Genomic DNA, 18,811 nt, shown 5'->3' with positions numbered 1-18,811 from the left:
GTTTTCGCTACTGTAGGCCTTTGATATGAAGGAAGCTCTCCAACTTACTCCAACAGCTGAAGTGGAGTTGAGGAAGACTGTTACTCCTATAATCAAACAATATAATCTTTATAAAAAAAATGTTCTGGTCACCTATATCTGCATAGCAGATGCAGTAGCCATCTGACATAAAGAAATGCATATCGGTGTCGTTGCATGCCACTGGCATATCTCTCGCTCTCTCGCTCTCTCTGGGGTTAGGCCTTAAGCTTCTCTTCCTTTTATATAGACTATATATTTTATTAAAAAATTAAGTGGACACCTAAGGCTATAGGCCTATGCATGCAGTGCCTTGATGCATTTAGTGCTCAAATATCTGACAGCTGAACTGAGAGGTGGACAATTATTGTTTAAAGAAAGTTGCCTGAAAAGCAATAAAATAATAAAGTTTTGTATAACCTACACATCGAAACACAAGGAATGGTGTTTTTCAGTTGATTTATTCTTGCTCACAGATACAACTGAAGAAATGTAGAATTTACATAAATAAGAATGGCAAAACACTAATTAAAAACACACAAAATGTGATATACAGCGCATTCGGAAAGTATTCAGACACCTTCCCTTTTTCCACATTTTGTTACGTTACAGCCTTTTTTCCTACAATATATTTACTAATTATAAAAACAAAAGTATTCAGACCCTTTGCTGTGAGACTCGAAATTAAGGTTTCCTTTGATCATTTTTGAGATGGTTCTATAATTTGATTGGAGTCCACCTGTGTTAAATTCAATTTATTGGACATGATTTGGAGAGGCACACACCTGTCTATATACAGTGCCTTGCGAAAGTATTCGGCCCCCTTGAACTTTGCGACCTTTTGCCACATTTCAGGCTTCAAACATAAAGATATAAAACTGTATTTTTTTGTGAAGAATCAACAACAAGTGGGACACAATCATGAAGTGGAACGACATTTATTGGATATTTCAAACTTTTTTAACAAATCAAAAACTGAAAAATTGGGCGTGCAAAATTATTCAGCCCCCTTAAGTTAATACTTTGTAGCGCCACCTTTTGCTGTGATTACAGCTGTAAGTCGCTTGGGGTATGTCTCTATCAGTTTTGCACATCGAGAGACTGACAGTTTTTCCCATTCCTCCTTGCAAAACAGCTCGAGCTCAGTGAGGTTGGATGGAGAGCATTTGTGAACAGCAGTTTTCAGTTCTTTCCACAGATTCTCGATTGGATTCAGGTCTGGACTTTGACTTGGCCATTCTAACACCTGGATATGTTTATTTTTTAACCATTCCATTGTAGATTTTGCTTTATGTTTTGGATCATTGTCTTGTTGGAAGACAAATCTCTGTCCCAGTCTCAGGTCTTTTGCAGACTCCATCAGGTTTTCTTCCAGAATGGTCCTGTATTTGGCTCCATCCATCTTCCCATCAATTTTAACCATCTTCCCTGTCCCTGCTGAAGAAAAGCAGGCCCAAACCATGATGCTGCCACCACCATGTTTGACAGTGGGGATGGTGTGTTCAGGGTGATGAGCTGTGTTGCTTTTACGCCAAACATAACGTTTTAAATTGTTGCCAAAAAGTTCAATTTTGGTTTCATCTGACCATAGCACCTTCTTCCACATGTTTGGTGTGTCTCCCAGGTGGCTTGTGGCAAACTTTAAACAACACTTTTTATGGATATCTTTAAGAAATGGCTTTCTTCTTGCCACACTTCCATAAAGGCCAGATTTGTGCAATATAGGACTGATTGTTGTCCTATGGACAGAGTCTCCCACCTCAGCTGTAGATCTCTGCAGTTCATCCAGAGTGATCATGGGCCTCTTGGCTGCATCTCTGATCAGTCTTCTCCTTGTATGAGCTGAAAGTTTAGAGGGACGGCCAGGTTTTGGTAGATTTGCAGTGGTCTGATACTCCTTCCATTTCAATATTATCGCTTGCACAGTGCTCCTTGGGATGTTTAAAGCTTGGGAAATCTTTTTGTATCCAAATCCGGCTTTAAACTTCTTCACAACAGTATCTCGGACCTGCCTGGTGTGTTCCTTGTTCTTCATGATGCTCTCTGCGCTTTTAACGGACCTCTGAGACTATCACAGTGCAGGTGCATTTATACGGAGACTTGATTACACACAGGCGGATTGTATTTATCATCATTAGTCATTTAGGTCAACATTGGATCATTCAGAGATCCTCACTGAACTTCTGGAGAGAGTTTGCTGCACTGAAAGTAAAGGGGCTGAATAATTTTGCACGCCCAATTTTTCAGTTTTTGATTTGTTAAAAAAGTTTGAAATATCCAATAAATGTCGTTCCACTTCATGATTGTGTCCCACTTGTTGTTGATTCTTCACAAAAAAATACAGTTTTATATCTTTATGTTTGAAGCCTGAAATGTGGCAAAAGGTCGCAAAGTTCAAGGGGGCCGAATACTTTCGCAAGGCACTGTAATTCCCACAGTTGACAGTGCATGTCAGAGCAAAACCCAAGCCATGTTGTCAAAGGAATTGTCCAAAAGGCACTTAAAGGACACTCAGACCATGAGAAACAAGATTCTCTGGTCTGATGAAACAAAGAATGAACTCTTTGCCCTGAATGCCAAACATCACGTCTGGAGGAAACCGGGCACCATCCCTACAGGGAAGCATGGTGGTGGCAGCATCATGCTGTGGGGATGTTTTTCAGTGGCAGGGACTGGGAGACTAGTCAGGATCGAGGGACAGATGAACAGAGCAAAGTACAGAGAGATCCTTGATGAAAACCTGCTCCAGAGTGCTCCGGACCTCAGACTGAGGAGAAGGTTCAACTACCAACAGAACAACAACCCTAAGCACACAGCCAAGACAACGCAGGAGTGGCTTCGGAACAAGTCTCTGAATGTCCTTGAGTGGCCCAGTCAGAGCCCGGACTTGAATCCGATCAAACATCTCTAGAGAGACCTTAAAATAGCTGTACAGCGACGCTCCCCATCCAACCTGACAGTGCTTGAGAGGATCTGCAGAGAAGAATGGGAGAAACTCCCCAAATACAGGTGTGCCATGCTTGTAGTGTCATACGCAAGAAGGGTTGAGGCTGTAATTAGATCAAATCAAATTGTATGTCACATGCGCTGAGTACAACAGGTGAAGACCTTACCGTGAAATGCTTACTTTCAAGCCCTAAACCAACAATGCAGTTAAAGAAAATATTTACTAAATAAACTGAAGTAAAAAATAAATGAACAACAACGAGGCTATATACAAGGGTTACCGGTACCGAGTCATTGACCGGAGGTACAGGTTTGTAGAGGTAATTTGTACATGTAGGTATGGGTAAAGTGACTATGTATAGATAACAAACAGCGAGTGGGGGGGGGGGGGGGGGGGTCAATGTAAATAGTCTGGGTTGCCATTTGATTAATTGTTCAGCAGTCTTATGGCTTGGGGGTTGAAGCTGTTATAGGGAGCCTTTTGGACCTAGATTTGGCGCTCCGGTACTGCTTGCCGTGCGGTAGCATAGAGAGCAGTCTGTGACTTGGGTGACTGGAGTGTTTGACAGTCACCAAGTATATAGGTCCTGGATGGCAGGAAGCTTGGCCCCGTGATGTACTGGGCCGTACGCACTCCCCTCTGTAGCGCCTTACGGTCGGATGCCAAGCTGTTGCTCTACAGAGGATAGTGCCAAAGACCTGAATACTTTCCGAATGGACTTTAAATAGAATACAGAAACATTACAGGATATTTTTCATGGTGGAAATTGAAATGTTAAAATGTGATTGTAAAAAATTAAATGTTTGCAAAAACCATTTAAGAGCTAGAGTTATTATACAGTGTCACACCCTGACCTTAGAGAGCCTGTTTATTTCTCTATTTGGTTAGGTCAGGGTGTGATTTGGGTGGGCATTCTAGTTTTCTATTTCTTTGTTGGCCGGGTATGGTTCCCAATCAGAGGCAGCTAGCTGTCTATCGTTGTCTCTGATTGGGAATCATACTCACCATCAGTACGACCAAGAATATGACTTTCGTGAAGTGGATCCTGTGTTCTGCCTTTCACCCAGGACAACGGAATGGATCCCAGCCGGCGACCCAAAAGAACGACTTCGTAAAAGGGGGAAACGGAGCGGTCTTCTGGTCAGACTCCGGAGACGGGCACATCGTGCACCACTCCCTAGCATTCTTCTCTTGACAAGAAGGTTGATGAAATCCGAGCAAGGGTAGCATTCCAGAGGGACATCAGAGACTGTAACGTTCTTTGCTTCACGGAAACATGGCTCACTGGAGAGACGCTATCGGAGTCGGTGCAGCCAACTGGTTTCTCCACGCATCGCGCAGACAGAAACAAACATCTTTCTGGTAAGAAGAGGGGCGGGGGGCGTATGCTTTATGGTTAACGTGACGTGGTGTGATCATAACAACATACAGGTACTCAAGTCCTTCTGTTCACCTGATTTAGAATTCCTCACAATCAAATGTCGACCGCATTATCTACCAAGGGAATTCTCTTCGATTATAATCACAGCCGTATATATTCCCCCCCCAAGCAAACACATCGATGGCTCTGAACGAACTTTATTTGACTCTTTGCAAACTGGAATCCATTTATCCGGAGGCTGCATTCATTGTAGCTGGGGATTTTAACAAGGCTAATCTGAAAACAAGACTCCCTAAATTTTATCAGCATATCGATTGCGCAACCAGGGCTGGAAAAACCTTGGATCACTGCTATTCTAACTTCCGCGACGCATATAAGGCCATGCCCCGCCCTCCTTTCGGAAAAGCTGACCACGACTCCATTTTGTTGATCCCTGCCTAGAGACAGAAACTAAAACAAGAAGCTCCCGCGCTGAGGTCTGTTCAACGCTGGTCCGACCAATCTGATTCCACACTCCAAGACTGCTGCCATCACGTGGACTGGGATATGTTTCGTATTGCGTCAGACAACAACATTGACGAATACGCTGATTCGGTGAGCGAGTTCATTAGAACGTGCGTTGAAGATGTCGTTCCCATAGCAACGATTAAAACATTCCCAAACCAGAAACCGTGGATTGATGGCAGCATTCGCGTGAAACTGAAAGCCCGAACCACTGCTTTTAATCAGGGCAAGGTGACCGGAAACATGACCGAATACAAACAGTGCAGCTATTCCCTCCGCAAGGCAATCAAACAAGCTAAGCGTCAGTATAGAGACAAAGTAGAATCTCAATTCAACGGCTCAGACACAAGAGGTATGTGGCAGGGTCTACAGTCAATCACGGATTACAAAAAGAAAACCAGCCCTGTCACGGACCAGGATGTCTTGCTCCCAGGCAGACTAAATAACTTTTTTGCCCGCTTTGAGGACAATAGAGTGCCACTGACACGGCCCACAACTAAAACATGCGGACTCTCCTTCACTGCAGTCGACGTGAGGAAAACATTTAAACGTGTCAACCCTCGCAAGGCTGCAGGCCCAGACGGCATCCCCAGCCGCGCCCTCAGAGCATGCGCAGACCAGCTGGCTGGTGTGTTTACAGACATATTCAATCAATCCCTATCCCAGTCTGTTGTTCCCACATGCTTCAAGAGGGCCACCATTGTTCCTGTTCCCAAGAAAGCTAAGGTAACTGAGCTAAACGACTACCGCCCCGTAGCACTCACTTCCGTCATCATGAAGTGCTTTGAGAGACTAGTCAAGGACCATATCACCTCCACCCTACCTGACACCCTAGACCCACTCCAATTTGCTTACCACCCAAATAGGTACACAGACGATGCAATCTCAACCACACTGCACACTGCCCTAACCCATCTGGACAAGAGGAATACCTATGTGAGAATGCTGTTCATCGACTACAGCTCGGCATTTAACACCATAGTGCCCTCCAAGCTCGTCATCAAGCTCGAGACCCTGGGTCTCGACCCCGCCCTGTGCAACTGGGTACTGGACTTCCTGACGGGCCGTCCCAGGTGGTGAGGGTAGGCAACAACATTTCCACCCCGCTGATCCTCGACACTGGGGCCCCACAAGGTTGCGTTCTGAGCCCTCTCCTGTACTCCCTGTTCACCCACGACTGCGTGGCCACGCACGCCTCCAACTCAATCATCAAGTTTGCGGACGACACAACAGTGGTAGGCTTGATTACCAACAACGAAGAGACGGCCTACAGGGAGGAGGTGAGGGCCCTCGGAGTGTGGTGTCAAGAAAATAACCTCACACTCAACGTCAACAAAACTAAGGAGATGATTGTGGACTTCAGGAAACAGCAGAGGGAACACCCCCCTATCCACATCGATGGAACAGTAGTGGAGAGGGTAGTAAGTTTTAAGTTCCTCGGCGTACACATCACAGACAAACTGAATTGGTCCACCCACACAGACAGCATCGTGAAGAAGGCGCAGCAGCGCCTCTTCAACCTCAGGAGGCTGAAGAAATTTGGCTTGTCACCAAAAGCACTCACAAACTTCTACAGATGCACAATCGAGAGCATCCTGTCGGGCTGTATCACCGCCTGGTACGGCAAGTGCTCCGCCCACAACCGTAAGGCTCTCCAGAGGGTAGTGAGGTCTGCACAACGCATCACCGGGGGCAAACTACCTGCCCTCCAGGACACCTACACCACCCGATGTCACAGGAAGGCCATAAAGATCATCAAGGACAACAACCACCCGAGCCACTGCCTGTTCACCCCGCTATCATCCAGAAGGCGAGGTCAGTACAGGTGCATCAAAGCTGGGACCGAGAGACTGAAAAACAGCTTCTATCTCAAGGCCATCAAACTGTTAAACAGCCACCACTAACATTGAGTGGCTGCTGCCAACACACTGACTCAACTCCAGCCACTTTAATAATGGGAATTGATGGGAAATGATGTGAAATATATCACTAGACACTTTAAACAATGCTACCTAATATAATGTTTACATACCCTACATTATTCATCTCATATGTATATGTATATACTGTACTCTATATCATCTACTGCATCTTTATGTAATACATGTATCACTAGCCACTTTAACTATGCCACTTTGTTTACATACTCATCTCATATGTATATACTGCACTCAATACCATCTACTGTATCTTGCCTATGCCGCTCTGTACCATCACTCATTCATATATCTTTATGTACATATTCTTTATCCCCTTACACTTGTGTCTATAAGGTAGTCATTTTGGAATTGTTAGCTAGATTACTTGTTGGTTATTACTGCATTGTCGGAACTAGAAGCACAAGCATTTCGCTACACTCGCATTAACATCTGCTAACCATGTGTATGTGACAAATAACATTTGATTTGATTTGATTTACTTAGGCAGCCTATTTTCCACCTGAGTTTGTGGGATCCTGTTTTTGCATAGTTGCTGTATTAGCCCCGCAGAACTTTATGTTCGTTGATCTTTTGTTGTTTTTTGGTGTTCATCTAAAATAAAGAAAGATGTACACTTTCCACGCCGCGCTTTGGTCTCATTCCGACGACGAACGTAACATACAGTCTGACAGCAGCGGGTAGATTGGCATTTCGCAGGCAGTTCGTACGGGCGGTTATACAGGACAGGTCGTGGGTGTTTCTCAGGAGCCTGGTGGTGCAGTTACCTCTTTTTGGAGGGAGCTGGTCTCTCAGTGGATGGTCAAGGGTGTGCATGTCCTTCACCGGGCGCACCGCAGACTGCTCTCGCCTGCTCTGCAGTGGCGGGGACCATGGTTGGGCTGCTCCACCTCTGGGGATGAGCCTCAAGGCCCTCTTCTGTGCCCTGTCTAGTCGGGCCTGCTGCTTTTTACTGCATCCAACCTTTTATCATTTGTTACAGGCTGTTTTTAAGGACATGTAAATGGGGCTCATTTGGCCAACATCCCTCTTTTATTGATTTGTGCTGGCTGTGCCTGGCCGCATCTGAATGCATATGGACGTCTGTAAAATGTCTTAAATGTCTGGTCAATTAAAATCTTCCCTGTCATGTTTTCCGGCACCAATGAAATATGGGTTTTTATTAAGATTTTAGAATATTTGCATGAAAATCTGTCTCCAATTGGATGGGAACCTAGCTATAGACACCCTAAATGCTCTGGCAAGTTCGTATGCCTGCACATCATGGTTCACCAACAGCCCCAAACATCTAAAGAATAAGCTACCAGCCAAACAAGCTTGGAAGAATTGTACCTAAAGTCCCCCCTCACACTCATCTCGAGATTGAGATTTTTTTTTTACCTCGATCTCTGTAATGTGTCTTGTATCTATGTAATTGTTTATGTGTTCATGCAAAACATAGGGACCACAATGTAAGGGATCTCGTCCTCCTCTGAGGAGGAGGAGAAGCGAGAAGGATCGGAGGACCAAAACGCAGCGTGGTAAGTGTCCATACTGTTTATTTTAAAACATAAACTGAACTCTACGAAATACAAAACAATAAACGTGAAATGAATGAAACAGTCCAGTGTGGCGACAAACACTGACACGGAAGACAAACACCCACAACCCAAAACTGAAACCCAGGCTACCTAAGTATGATTCTCAATCAGGGACAACAATTGACAGCTGTCTCTGATTGAGAACCATACTAGGCCGAACTCAAAAACCAACATAGAAAAACAAACAGACTGCTCACCCCAACTCATGCCCTGACCATACTAAGCCAAAGACAAAAACAAAGGAACTAAGGTCAGAACGTGACACGCAATGAAAATAAGTCCCTGAATTTATTGCTCAATCTCGGTCACTGAAGAAAATCTTTATGTATTTATGTATTTGTTTTTACTGACAAATAAAATCAATCAATCAATCAATTCAAACGGTGCAATTTATGAACGGAAAGAGACGTCCGTCACAAAAGGCCAAAAAGTTGAATGACATTCGGAGATTGTCAAGCCAAGCCTTCGATACTGGGGAAGCCTACAAGGTAGGGAGGGATGTCACGATCGTCGTATGAAGCGGACCAAAGTGCAGCGTGGTATGAATGCATTATTTTATTGAATGACGAAAAACACGACGTAAACAAACAAAACAACAAACCAACGTGACTGCTAATGAAACATAGTGCTAACATGCAACTAGACGTGAGCCAACCCAGCTCACGTCCTGACCAATACCTAAACAAGGAAAACACAAAAGAACTATGGTCAGAACGTGACAAGGGATGTGTTTTCTGTTTGTCAAAATTGACATAGTCTTTTTTTTTTATTGTGGTTGTTGAAAATGCAAACCATGATTTTGAAGTGCCTGAAGGCGGTATTCTTTGTTTATTGGTTGTGTTGGTGCATTGGCATGGAAACCTGTTGGTGGAAAATTCCTTTCATATATTTTATACAATTATAAATATGGCATCAAAATGTTGAAAGTCTGATTTCCCCCCTAGCTGATCATTGTCTGCCAGCTGGCTTTGATCATAGTGTAATGAGACAGGCAGGGAGAGTGAGCTCATCGGTGGTGGTCGGCGAACCTTCTGGCCCATACCCCTGCATGGTATCAACACTGCCACAATGGCATGTTGAAGTGGCAAAGTCGATATCCATATTTATAAAACACAGGGTTGCTACAGTTGTTGTTTTTGGTCGTAAAAAATATTTTTAGTTAATTCTATGATGGGGGAGGGTGTTCAATTTATTTTACAGACAAAGGGAGGGTCATGCAGATTTTTTAATATATTTTTTTTACGTTGGTGACACCTTGAGTTGGACCCCCCCCCCCCCCCTCCCCCACCACTACATTTCAATCTGTCCCATACAATAGCCTGTATCCCATGGCCTGACTTCCCGCATAACACCCAGTGAATGAAGTCAACACACCACAAAGTCCAAAGACTTCAATGGAGCTCCCTCAGATTAACTTGATTCATAAAGCCAAACACATTTAAAGCCTATTTCCTAACTCTCTGGTTCTTTAGTCAATTTCCCCCATTGTTCAGGTATTTGTTTAGCTTAAACACTTGGCTCAAAGATGTGCCAACTGCCTATACACACACCTGCCAAAATACACGTTCATATAAAGTACCTTTGATTTGACTTGGGTGAAGTTTTATAGACAGCCCTGAATGATTATAATAGCATAGGGAGTGCACCGTTCAACCTTGAACGTGCCTGACTCCAAATACAAAACTGTAGCAGTGCTTAATAAATGTGACTGTTGCAATAACTTCTCCATAGCTCATATTGCTGTGCCCACATGCTCCACATTAGATATGTAAGAATTCTCCCTCTGTGTTGTTCTTGGCCGGAGGAGTCTTGATAGGATTTGACACTGACTTGCATCGGCAGAATAGAAACCAGACTTGTTTCCATGACGCTGAGCACGCCTGTTTCAAGAGGCTTTTGCAATTAATCTTGTCTTGCCTCAGTAACTTGTGCAAATAGACCAGTTCTACCTTTGAACTGCTGCTCTAGCAACCACCTCTCAGCAAACGTTGATAGAGAGTGGTTCAAACTGACTGCTCTCAAACGGTTCACATTGCGGTGCTCCTGAATGAACTTTCCTAGTGTCGCTCATGTTTGTAAAGAAAGTTTGCCTGTTCGTGTTTGTTACTGTACGTAGAAGGATGTGTTTTAGGGATGTCTTTTTTTTAAATGGAAAAACAGTAGATACCTTGTTCAAAACATTGCTTTTAGTCATACTTTAGTCATACGTGTTTTTCGATGCCCTGTCTGCCAAACAAAACAATGTCCACACTAGCAAATGTATTATTCAAATGATTTTTTGGTTTTGTAAGGCTTCACTGTTTGCTAATAGTAGACTGTCTATTAGGCCTACTATTTCCTGTTTGCTTGTGGGGGTGGGTCTTGACGGTCCACAATGACGCTGATGGAGTAATGTATTTTGTTTATATTTTATCTCTTTCTAGCGGTTAAACATTGATGTTGGGAGGGGTTTTGGCCTCTGATTATGGATCTGCTTGTCTGCACTGAGACAACCTTGCCAGGGCACAGGTAAAACCCACTCTGCCAGAGGAAACCTTATGCTTAAAATAAGACTTTTCTGATCCCGTTGTCCTTCCTCTGTCCACATTACGAGGTTCTGTTAGAACAGTTATTCTTTTGGGTTTAGGCCACAAGGCAAAGTGAGTTATTGCAGACCCCTAGAGGTTTCTAAAGGCATTGCAAGAAGGAATGGGGGTTGGATCAGTTTGCCATGCTAATAAATCATCATACTGTCAGTCCAGAATAGATAGCCCCAGAGCTTGCCAGCTTGTAGTCCATAAAAAATGAAATGAGTCACGACTGGTTCGTTCAGCCATTCCTATGGGGAAAGAATAGGGTTTTGTCATAAACCCTGAAAATGAGGTCTGAGGTAAACACAGGCTTAGGATCCCATCTTCTAAGTTTGTTCTATCAGATAATATCAGTCAGTTAACATGGCCTTTATAAATTATGAAGCCTTTATGTGCTTTAGATGCTTGTTTTGAATACAGAAATGCTTCAAAGTTCACCAAAAGTTAAGTTCGCTGATGAAGATTATCTCATAAAACAAAATGTAATAAATCTCCTAGGCCTGTGTGAACTACAGACCTTATTTTTGGTGTTTATCCACCCAAAAAACATTAATTTCCCCATAGGCTTTGGCCAACAAGCCATGTTGGAGTTAGTGCCTACAAAAAGACAGCATTAGTAACGCTCACTATAATATTACTTTATCAGTTATTCTGGATACAAAAAAAAATAAATCTGTACTAAGGTATAACTGTTGAGACTTGGAATCAGATCGGAGTAGAGCATTTGGGATTCATTTGTGACTCAACATGTGACCATTTCTACAGAACTGGGTCCATTACACAAGGTGTGATGGAGTTTATCATAGACAGTAAATATATCCTCCTTGGCAGGAATCTACAAAACATATATAAACTAGCATGATGCTCACATTAACAATTCCTCAAAATGCCAACTAAAGATAGGGATTTCACTATCCATTCCAATAGATAAAAGGCAAAAATAAACTAAAGAAACACACTATATGCGGCATTACACTGTTGCGGTCCAAACCGCAATGCATGGTCCACCAGCTGTCTATGTTTGCAGTGTGAGGCCATGCCAAACCTAGAGAAAACACACTGCCCGTTTTGTGCTCTGTGTTGGTCATTTGATTTTACTGGACGGCGTCTGTTGTTATGGCAACGCATCCTGTATCTGTACTGACTTAAAGGACAAGAGAAACTAAATGGACTGTGAATTGATTTCTTTATTGATGTGACTGATGGCCTGCAATCACAGTTCCCCTATGGTAGGTGTTTTTGTGTAACGGCATGGTCTTCCTAGGAGTGTTGTGAGGGGTCCTCTGGTCCTGCATTCTGAAGTCTTGGTTGAAATACAGAGAAAATGTAATGGCAAGATCATCTGTATTGACAGAAAGATGTTCTGTTCTTCAGATCAAACATGAACTTCCTCATTGTCAACTGACACCTCGACTACCCATCTTGAGGAAGAACAGAAGAGGAAAGGGGAAGTGGGAAAGGCAACAAATGAATAGATGGTGTGAATTTGTCATATCCTTTACCTCACTTGTAGCTGTCACAATTAGATACGCTGCGGTTTCAACAACGCTGTTTATCTCGTGCATCAACCACTGAGTGGGGGTCACTTTCCTTAAGCTAGAAGTGAAAACCACTCTAGCAGCACCATGCACGATTACATTACCTTATCAAATAACAATAGCTTTTGCTCTCATTCTATAGTATGCGGGCAATGTATGTCTATGTGGACAAATTGTTGCAGCTATTGATCTGTCTGTATTGGTGACCTGTTCAAAGGTTGTGTTTTCCCTACAGATGGATTAGGGCTATGTACGTACATGCATAGATAACTGATCTCAGGACAGGTTTATCTGGAAGTGTTAGCCTTTAGCACTGTTTCTTCACTGCCGATTGCATTGACAGTGAGAAGATAGCATATCCAATCCATAGGCGTAGCCTGATTTGTATTAGTAGGCTATTCCCAGCCACCTATCATTTAGAGTAAATGGCAAACTGAAAAGCATATGAACTTGGTAGCATATAGGGTTACAAAGCTACTGGTAATTTACCAAAGTTACCTTAATATTCAGTCATTTTAGTAATTAACAGAAAATGATGGCAATCCAGCATAACTGTATTATATCTGTGTGTACATATTGTCCATGAGTTTCTAGTTGATAGACCATATGGTTCAAGCGAAAATAGCCTAAATAATGGAAAAATAATCTAATTAACAAGGGCTTCGTTTTCAATTAACTCTGCAACTCTGTCAACTATTGACTTTTTTCACAACTGCCACCAGTTTGACGCCAAAGCATTGACAACTACATATTGACATAGTAAAATAAATGTTTGTAAACATTTTTTATTTAGAATTAAAAAGGGCATTTCATGCTGAAACTCTCATATGAATCACCAATGGTATTCAAGTTGATTGCTTCGATTTAGCATAATGTTTTACAGCTTTTCCATTCTTTTTTTACATTTTAAAATCATCTCATTTAATTATTTCACATATTTTACATGCAATAAGGCCGACACAGAGGGCCAGAGATTATTACAGACACGTGGAAATCTGAAAAACTCAAAAGGGCCACTAGATGTCTTTTGATAGAGTACATAAAATCCTTGAAAGATACAGAAATTCTAAAGTTTCCAGTAATATACCCAACCTTTTTAACGTTAGTAGCACGTCTGCGTTCAGGTTTGCTTTTTGACCCCTTCCTTATTCTTGGAGAAGGAATTTCAGATGATCCCATCAGAAATGTGCAGCGTATAGACTTTTGAAGGCCTTACTGGATTGAGGAAAAGTAGGCTATTGAAGTAGTGAGGTTGACTTAACACTATAAACCTCACATTTCAAATACACGGTTTAAGGAAGTGTTTGCATTGCTCTTTGTGTTCATCCTGTGTCCATATATTAAAAACTTCTCCATAAAACCTCGTCAGCTATCCTTACATGAAGGGACAAATTGCAAAAGGAGATTTCTGGAGTTCACTTGTAATACAAGGCCTTTCTGATGCAATCGAGTCACATCTGACATCATAAAAATGGATACCCATTTGGGGATAAGAATGGCAAGTATTGGTGCACACTCAAGTGTATACAGAGCAGAGGAAAGACAGGTAACCATGGCAACCTTGCCAGTGAGTAAACACAAGGGTGAGCACAGGGCGTCCTAAGAGAGGAATGTCAAATATGCACAGGCACTTGACCACACAGCTAGGTTACAGCTCAGCTCCCTATCTAATGGTCAACACACCAACTTCAGTATATCCACATGGCTAGTTATGAAACTGAGCTCAATGCATGCAGGATAAGGACTAAGTTGTTGTTTTGGGTCAAATGCCTTCAGTGACTGACAGTATTTGGGGCCAAATACAATATCACCCATTTGTGTTGACATAGCAGCCATCTATAGATAGATATAGACTGGTTTCTCACAGCGAGAAAACGAGGGTATATGCTGTTTCTATTTTTGTATTATTTAAGCACAAAATACAGTTTGATAATATCATAAGTTGTGTGTTGTGTGTATCTTTGCATAAACCATGTATTCTGCCCTCATATAGCCTCGGTTTGTGTTGTCATCAAGTAGTAAGGAATGTTTGCCTTATTGAATCAAACTTGAAGCAAGCTGAAAACGGACAAAAAGACCATTCAATGCAAGGAATTACATTTCTTTATCATTTTCATTTATTTCTCCTGTTCAGGCGATCAAAAAAATAAATTCATACTTTTTTTCTTAATAATTCACACATCGTTTTCACAGACCCTGACATGTTCTTGATAAATAAGTACAAAATGCATTGGTATTAACACAATAAATATCATAATAAATATATTAGTTAAGTCTATACAATTACAAAAAGGCAAATAAGTCAACCGATCGTCTATGGAAATACTGTGATGTTACAGTCCCTGATGAAATAGAAGTCACCTACTACAGTTGAGTAAAGACCCAACCAGGGTTGTCAAAACATTATGGAACAAAACAGGTCTCTCAATAAATGGCAAAGGCTACACAAATACCCCCTCCTAGATCTGTGACATACACAGACGGCGTACTAGCACCTTCTCACTTTTGTCACAGATGTGTTAAAATATGATGGACGCCCCCCAAAAAATTACAAATAAATGGAAAAACTGCTCTTACACAAAGAATGTAGCAAGTGTAAAAAAGTAAGTATAAAGCTTTGGTTAAATGCTACATAGAGAGACTAGTCTCCCAATACCTATTTTAAAGTGCATATCACAGTGAGAGAATGTCTTGTCATTTTTCAAGTCACATTGATGGTTTGAATATTTTCAACAGTTTTTTTGGTATACACATGAATACCAACAGTATGAACAGATCTGACAAATAGTTCTGGCAGCTTACTAAATGGAGGGGAGTCTTTTGTTTCATATGATCATATATTTGAAGGACTAATCGAAGTAATCCAGCTAAAGTAAGGCTACTAGGCCCTTCTCATATTGATTGAGACAGGTAAAGGCACTTAAAACGTCTGTTACTGTCATAACCATCAAGGTCATTTTTAAAGAAAGTAATTAATGGAAGACAAGATGAAAAGTTAAATGAAAATATACATAAGTATAAAAAAATATACAGATTTTGATAAGTTTGAGTACCAAATAAATTTCACTGAGCAAGTAATCTACTAATAAATAAACAACAGTATAAAGTGTTGATGCGCATCATATTGATAGGATTTCTGATTTCTGTAAGCAGAACCTTCACAATTGATCGAGGTTCGTGATTTGGATTGTCTCTGTGTGGTTTGGGTGCCTAGTCAGAGAGTGACAGTCGCGCAAAGACGGTGAGGCGCTTGTTGCCAGCCCCATCAAAGGTGGGGGACTCTGACCCGCTGGTGCTGCCTGTGCTGGTGTAACTATCCCGATCTGAGAGGGAATCTTCAGAAGAGAAGCGCTGGAGGTTTGGCTGGGTGATGTAGACATTGTTGCGGTCCTCCATAGCGTAAGATTTGTTCAGAGTGTTTGGGAAGTTATTTCCGTGGCCACAAACGCAGCGTGAGGGCTTCTGTGGCTCAACTATCATAGGGATGTTGTGGATGTCACCAACACTGGGTCGGCTCTGACAAAACTGAAATGTGCTGCGTTGGGTGTCATTGAACACTGGGGAGAGAATGTCCGCAGGGGGTGGTGACACCGAGGGCGCACGGGTGAAGCCAAGGGGGTCGTGGAGCGCAGGGGGAGGAGAGCTGCGTGATCCCATGAAACCTGCGAAACTGACGCTCTGACGGAGCTGACGTGGGTTCTGATCAGCAAGTGCTTGGTTGTGGAACTTTTGGGTCAAGGGGGTGAGTTTCTCTTCGTGAATGAAGTGACAGCGGGCTCCATATGGGCAGTAGCCAAAGTTGTAAAAGGTGCGACAGGCCTCCGTTTTGTATTTTGGGTGCCTGTACAAACCGCGCAGCTCAGGCTCTCCATGGGCAAACTGACACTTGCTCCCATATTTACAGCTTCCGTTCTCCTGGAAGCTACGGCACAGTTCGGTTTTGTAACGGTTGGAAGGGAGAGGTGTAGGGTTGTTCAGGGGAGGAAATCCAGGCGGTGGAGGCACTTCATCCAGGGTCTTCATTTTACCGAAGGAGAGGATATTGGATTCGGTTAGACTCATGGAGCGGTCAGGTCTGAAGGAAACTTGTTGTTTACTTGGAGCCATCTTGCTCCAAATGTCAAGTGGCCAGGGGGTATCATCGTTCAGTTGCTCAGAGCTTAGACTATGTCTCTTTGGTGAGAAGAACGAAGTTGAACTGTTGAGACGAGGTGCCATTGGTTGAATTTGTTGCTGGATGAATGGTTCATCTAAACCAAGATTGATCAGATTCTGTGGAGAGAAATATGACTGTCAATAAATGATCACGTTATGCCCATCCTATAGACTACCCAGGATGCAGAATTGTAGCCTATGCCCAGTTCCCCATTAAGCTTTTAATTATGTTAAATATGTTTTGTGAATATTTCAACATGTAATCAAAGTTGAAAGTAGCCTACAACTTATACAATAGTTGTAGTTGTAGTTTTTTTTAAGGAACCAAAAGCATAACCTAAGCTTATGTAACTGAACAAAAACATACATATAACCACAGTGAATAAACCTTACCCTCGTGATAATATCGTCGATCATATCGGACATGCTTCTACGTGTTCTTGTCCTTTGAAACGTTTCAGTTCGCCTGTCACTTTCAGCTGCAAGACACGGGCGATTGCGCTGCGCTGTTAATGCAGTGCCAGCCTTTTTATAGTGTGTCTGGGCTGCAGGCAGGCGGGGTTTCCTGTGCTATTTTCCCGGACACCACTCCCATAAAGTTTCATACACAACTCAACCAACCAAGGTTGCTTTGTTTTTGTATTTTTAGTCAGCTGTGAAATGTTTCAGTTTCACCAACATTCGAACATAAACGCGTCGTACTGACTAGGCTTCGTAGGTCAACAACATAATACGCCCACAAATATTGACACACTTGTACATAATTTGCCTATGTTCATTAGATTTTCAATCACGATGACGACTAGTTTTGTGGTAGTAGGCTATGATTAACTACTTCGTCGCCGGACACATTTTCCCCAAGGCTGTTACCAGAATCACCCCAGACTTTTTCCTCGTTGGTTTCTATGCGTGACACCCGCTCTCTGTTTTTTTTGTAGAACATCTGTCTTTAATATAATTTCCAGTCTTTACATTCATTTTCCAACAGTTATAGGCTGTCTCTCTAAGGGGGGAGAATACATTTATTTATATATATTTCCTTAGGCTGTAGACGCAAATATGCTCATGTGCGTTATGACAACGTAAAAACACTTGATATGAATCCAGGTAGGTAAAATACTTTAGTACGATCTTACTGCAACAAACAACATTATCCAGTAATCAGTCTAGACTTCAAACGCAGGGTTTTTCAGGATATGGTTTAGTTTCTATTTGTGATATCATGTAGGCTGAATTAGGTTATGTGACTTCTTCCATCTGTGTTACCGGTAGCCCAAGTATAAACAGGCAATGTGATTACTCGTCCCTCAATAGCAGGAAACTCTTGGATAACGAAAATATGTTTCTGTTTCTGCTATTTAACCAATAATGAAACCCTTGGGTCTATCTCTTGCCTGACATAGCAATTTTCACACACGTGAGAAACGCATCTGAATTTGTGTGGCTAAATACTGAAGTCACGAGGCATTAACTCAGCAGCTATCCACCTTCCAACAACAATAAAGCAAGAATGTGCAAGAATGGCCAGATTTCAAAGGGAGGAGTAACCAACTCTTTGTCTTGATTAGTGGACTATATTCAGAGAGTATTTTGTACATTAGTTGTGCTATATTTGCTTATGTAAATAGTGTCAAGTTGAAGTAGTGGAGAGGGTTTAAAATCTATCCAGTCAAAATCGATCCAGTGACAGTGTCCCATGGATCGACTGGGCCATGTTGATTTGATCTACAGTTCTTAGAGGTATCTCTATTTGTCCTTTGGGTTTGTCATCACACAGTTCATAAGTCTGACAAGGCAGTGTGACAGAAAGTCATATATTTACTTTGAAATGATTACACTTGGATGGGCTTTGAGCTCTGTCAGTTGAGTCAATTGATTGCAAAACTACCTAATGGCAGAAGGGGCACTATTTCAGTGTTCGAGGAAACTGCTCATTTTACTTGAACCCTGTCACACCCTAAAATGCTTACATAATGACTTCAGCACCGCTTTTGCTGGATAAGGATCCACACTTAGGAGTGTTTTTGCATTATCTGGTTGTGTCCTAAGCTTTAACGCCTCTATTTATCTCACTATTAAGGTCGTATTATGGAGACAACGTGAGGGGAAATGGGTGCAGAGACTGGCCTTACATGATGTGTAGTAACTGCTGTATACATATTGCAGTAAGCCAACTCCTCA

General features: G+C 42.2%; 1 protein-coding gene across 1 annotated transcript; it reads right to left on the bottom strand.

Moving 5' to 3' along the window:
• Nucleotides 1-14,569: 14,569 nt before the first annotated feature.
• Nucleotides 14,570-17,133, bottom strand: zgc:162730 (mRNA decay activator protein ZFP36). Its single transcript, XM_021581976.3, has 2 exons — nucleotides 17,024-17,133; nucleotides 14,570-16,747 (listed from the first exon to the last, which is right to left on the bottom strand). Exons 1-2 carry the CDS (start codon nucleotides 17,054-17,056, stop codon nucleotides 15,686-15,688), a joined length of 1,095 nt encoding a protein of 364 aa, XP_021437651.1. The 5' UTR covers nucleotides 17,057-17,133; the 3' UTR covers nucleotides 14,570-15,685.
• Nucleotides 17,134-18,811: the final 1,678 nt, after the last annotated feature.

The sequence above is a fragment of the Oncorhynchus mykiss genome, chromosome 24 (genome assembly GCF_057628025.1).
Source record: "Oncorhynchus mykiss isolate SJ-2025 chromosome 24, ASM5762802v1, whole genome shotgun sequence".
Lineage (NCBI taxonomy): Eukaryota > Metazoa > Chordata > Actinopteri > Salmoniformes > Salmonidae > Oncorhynchus > Oncorhynchus mykiss.
This window is presented reverse-complemented; position numbering and strand designations above follow the sequence as displayed.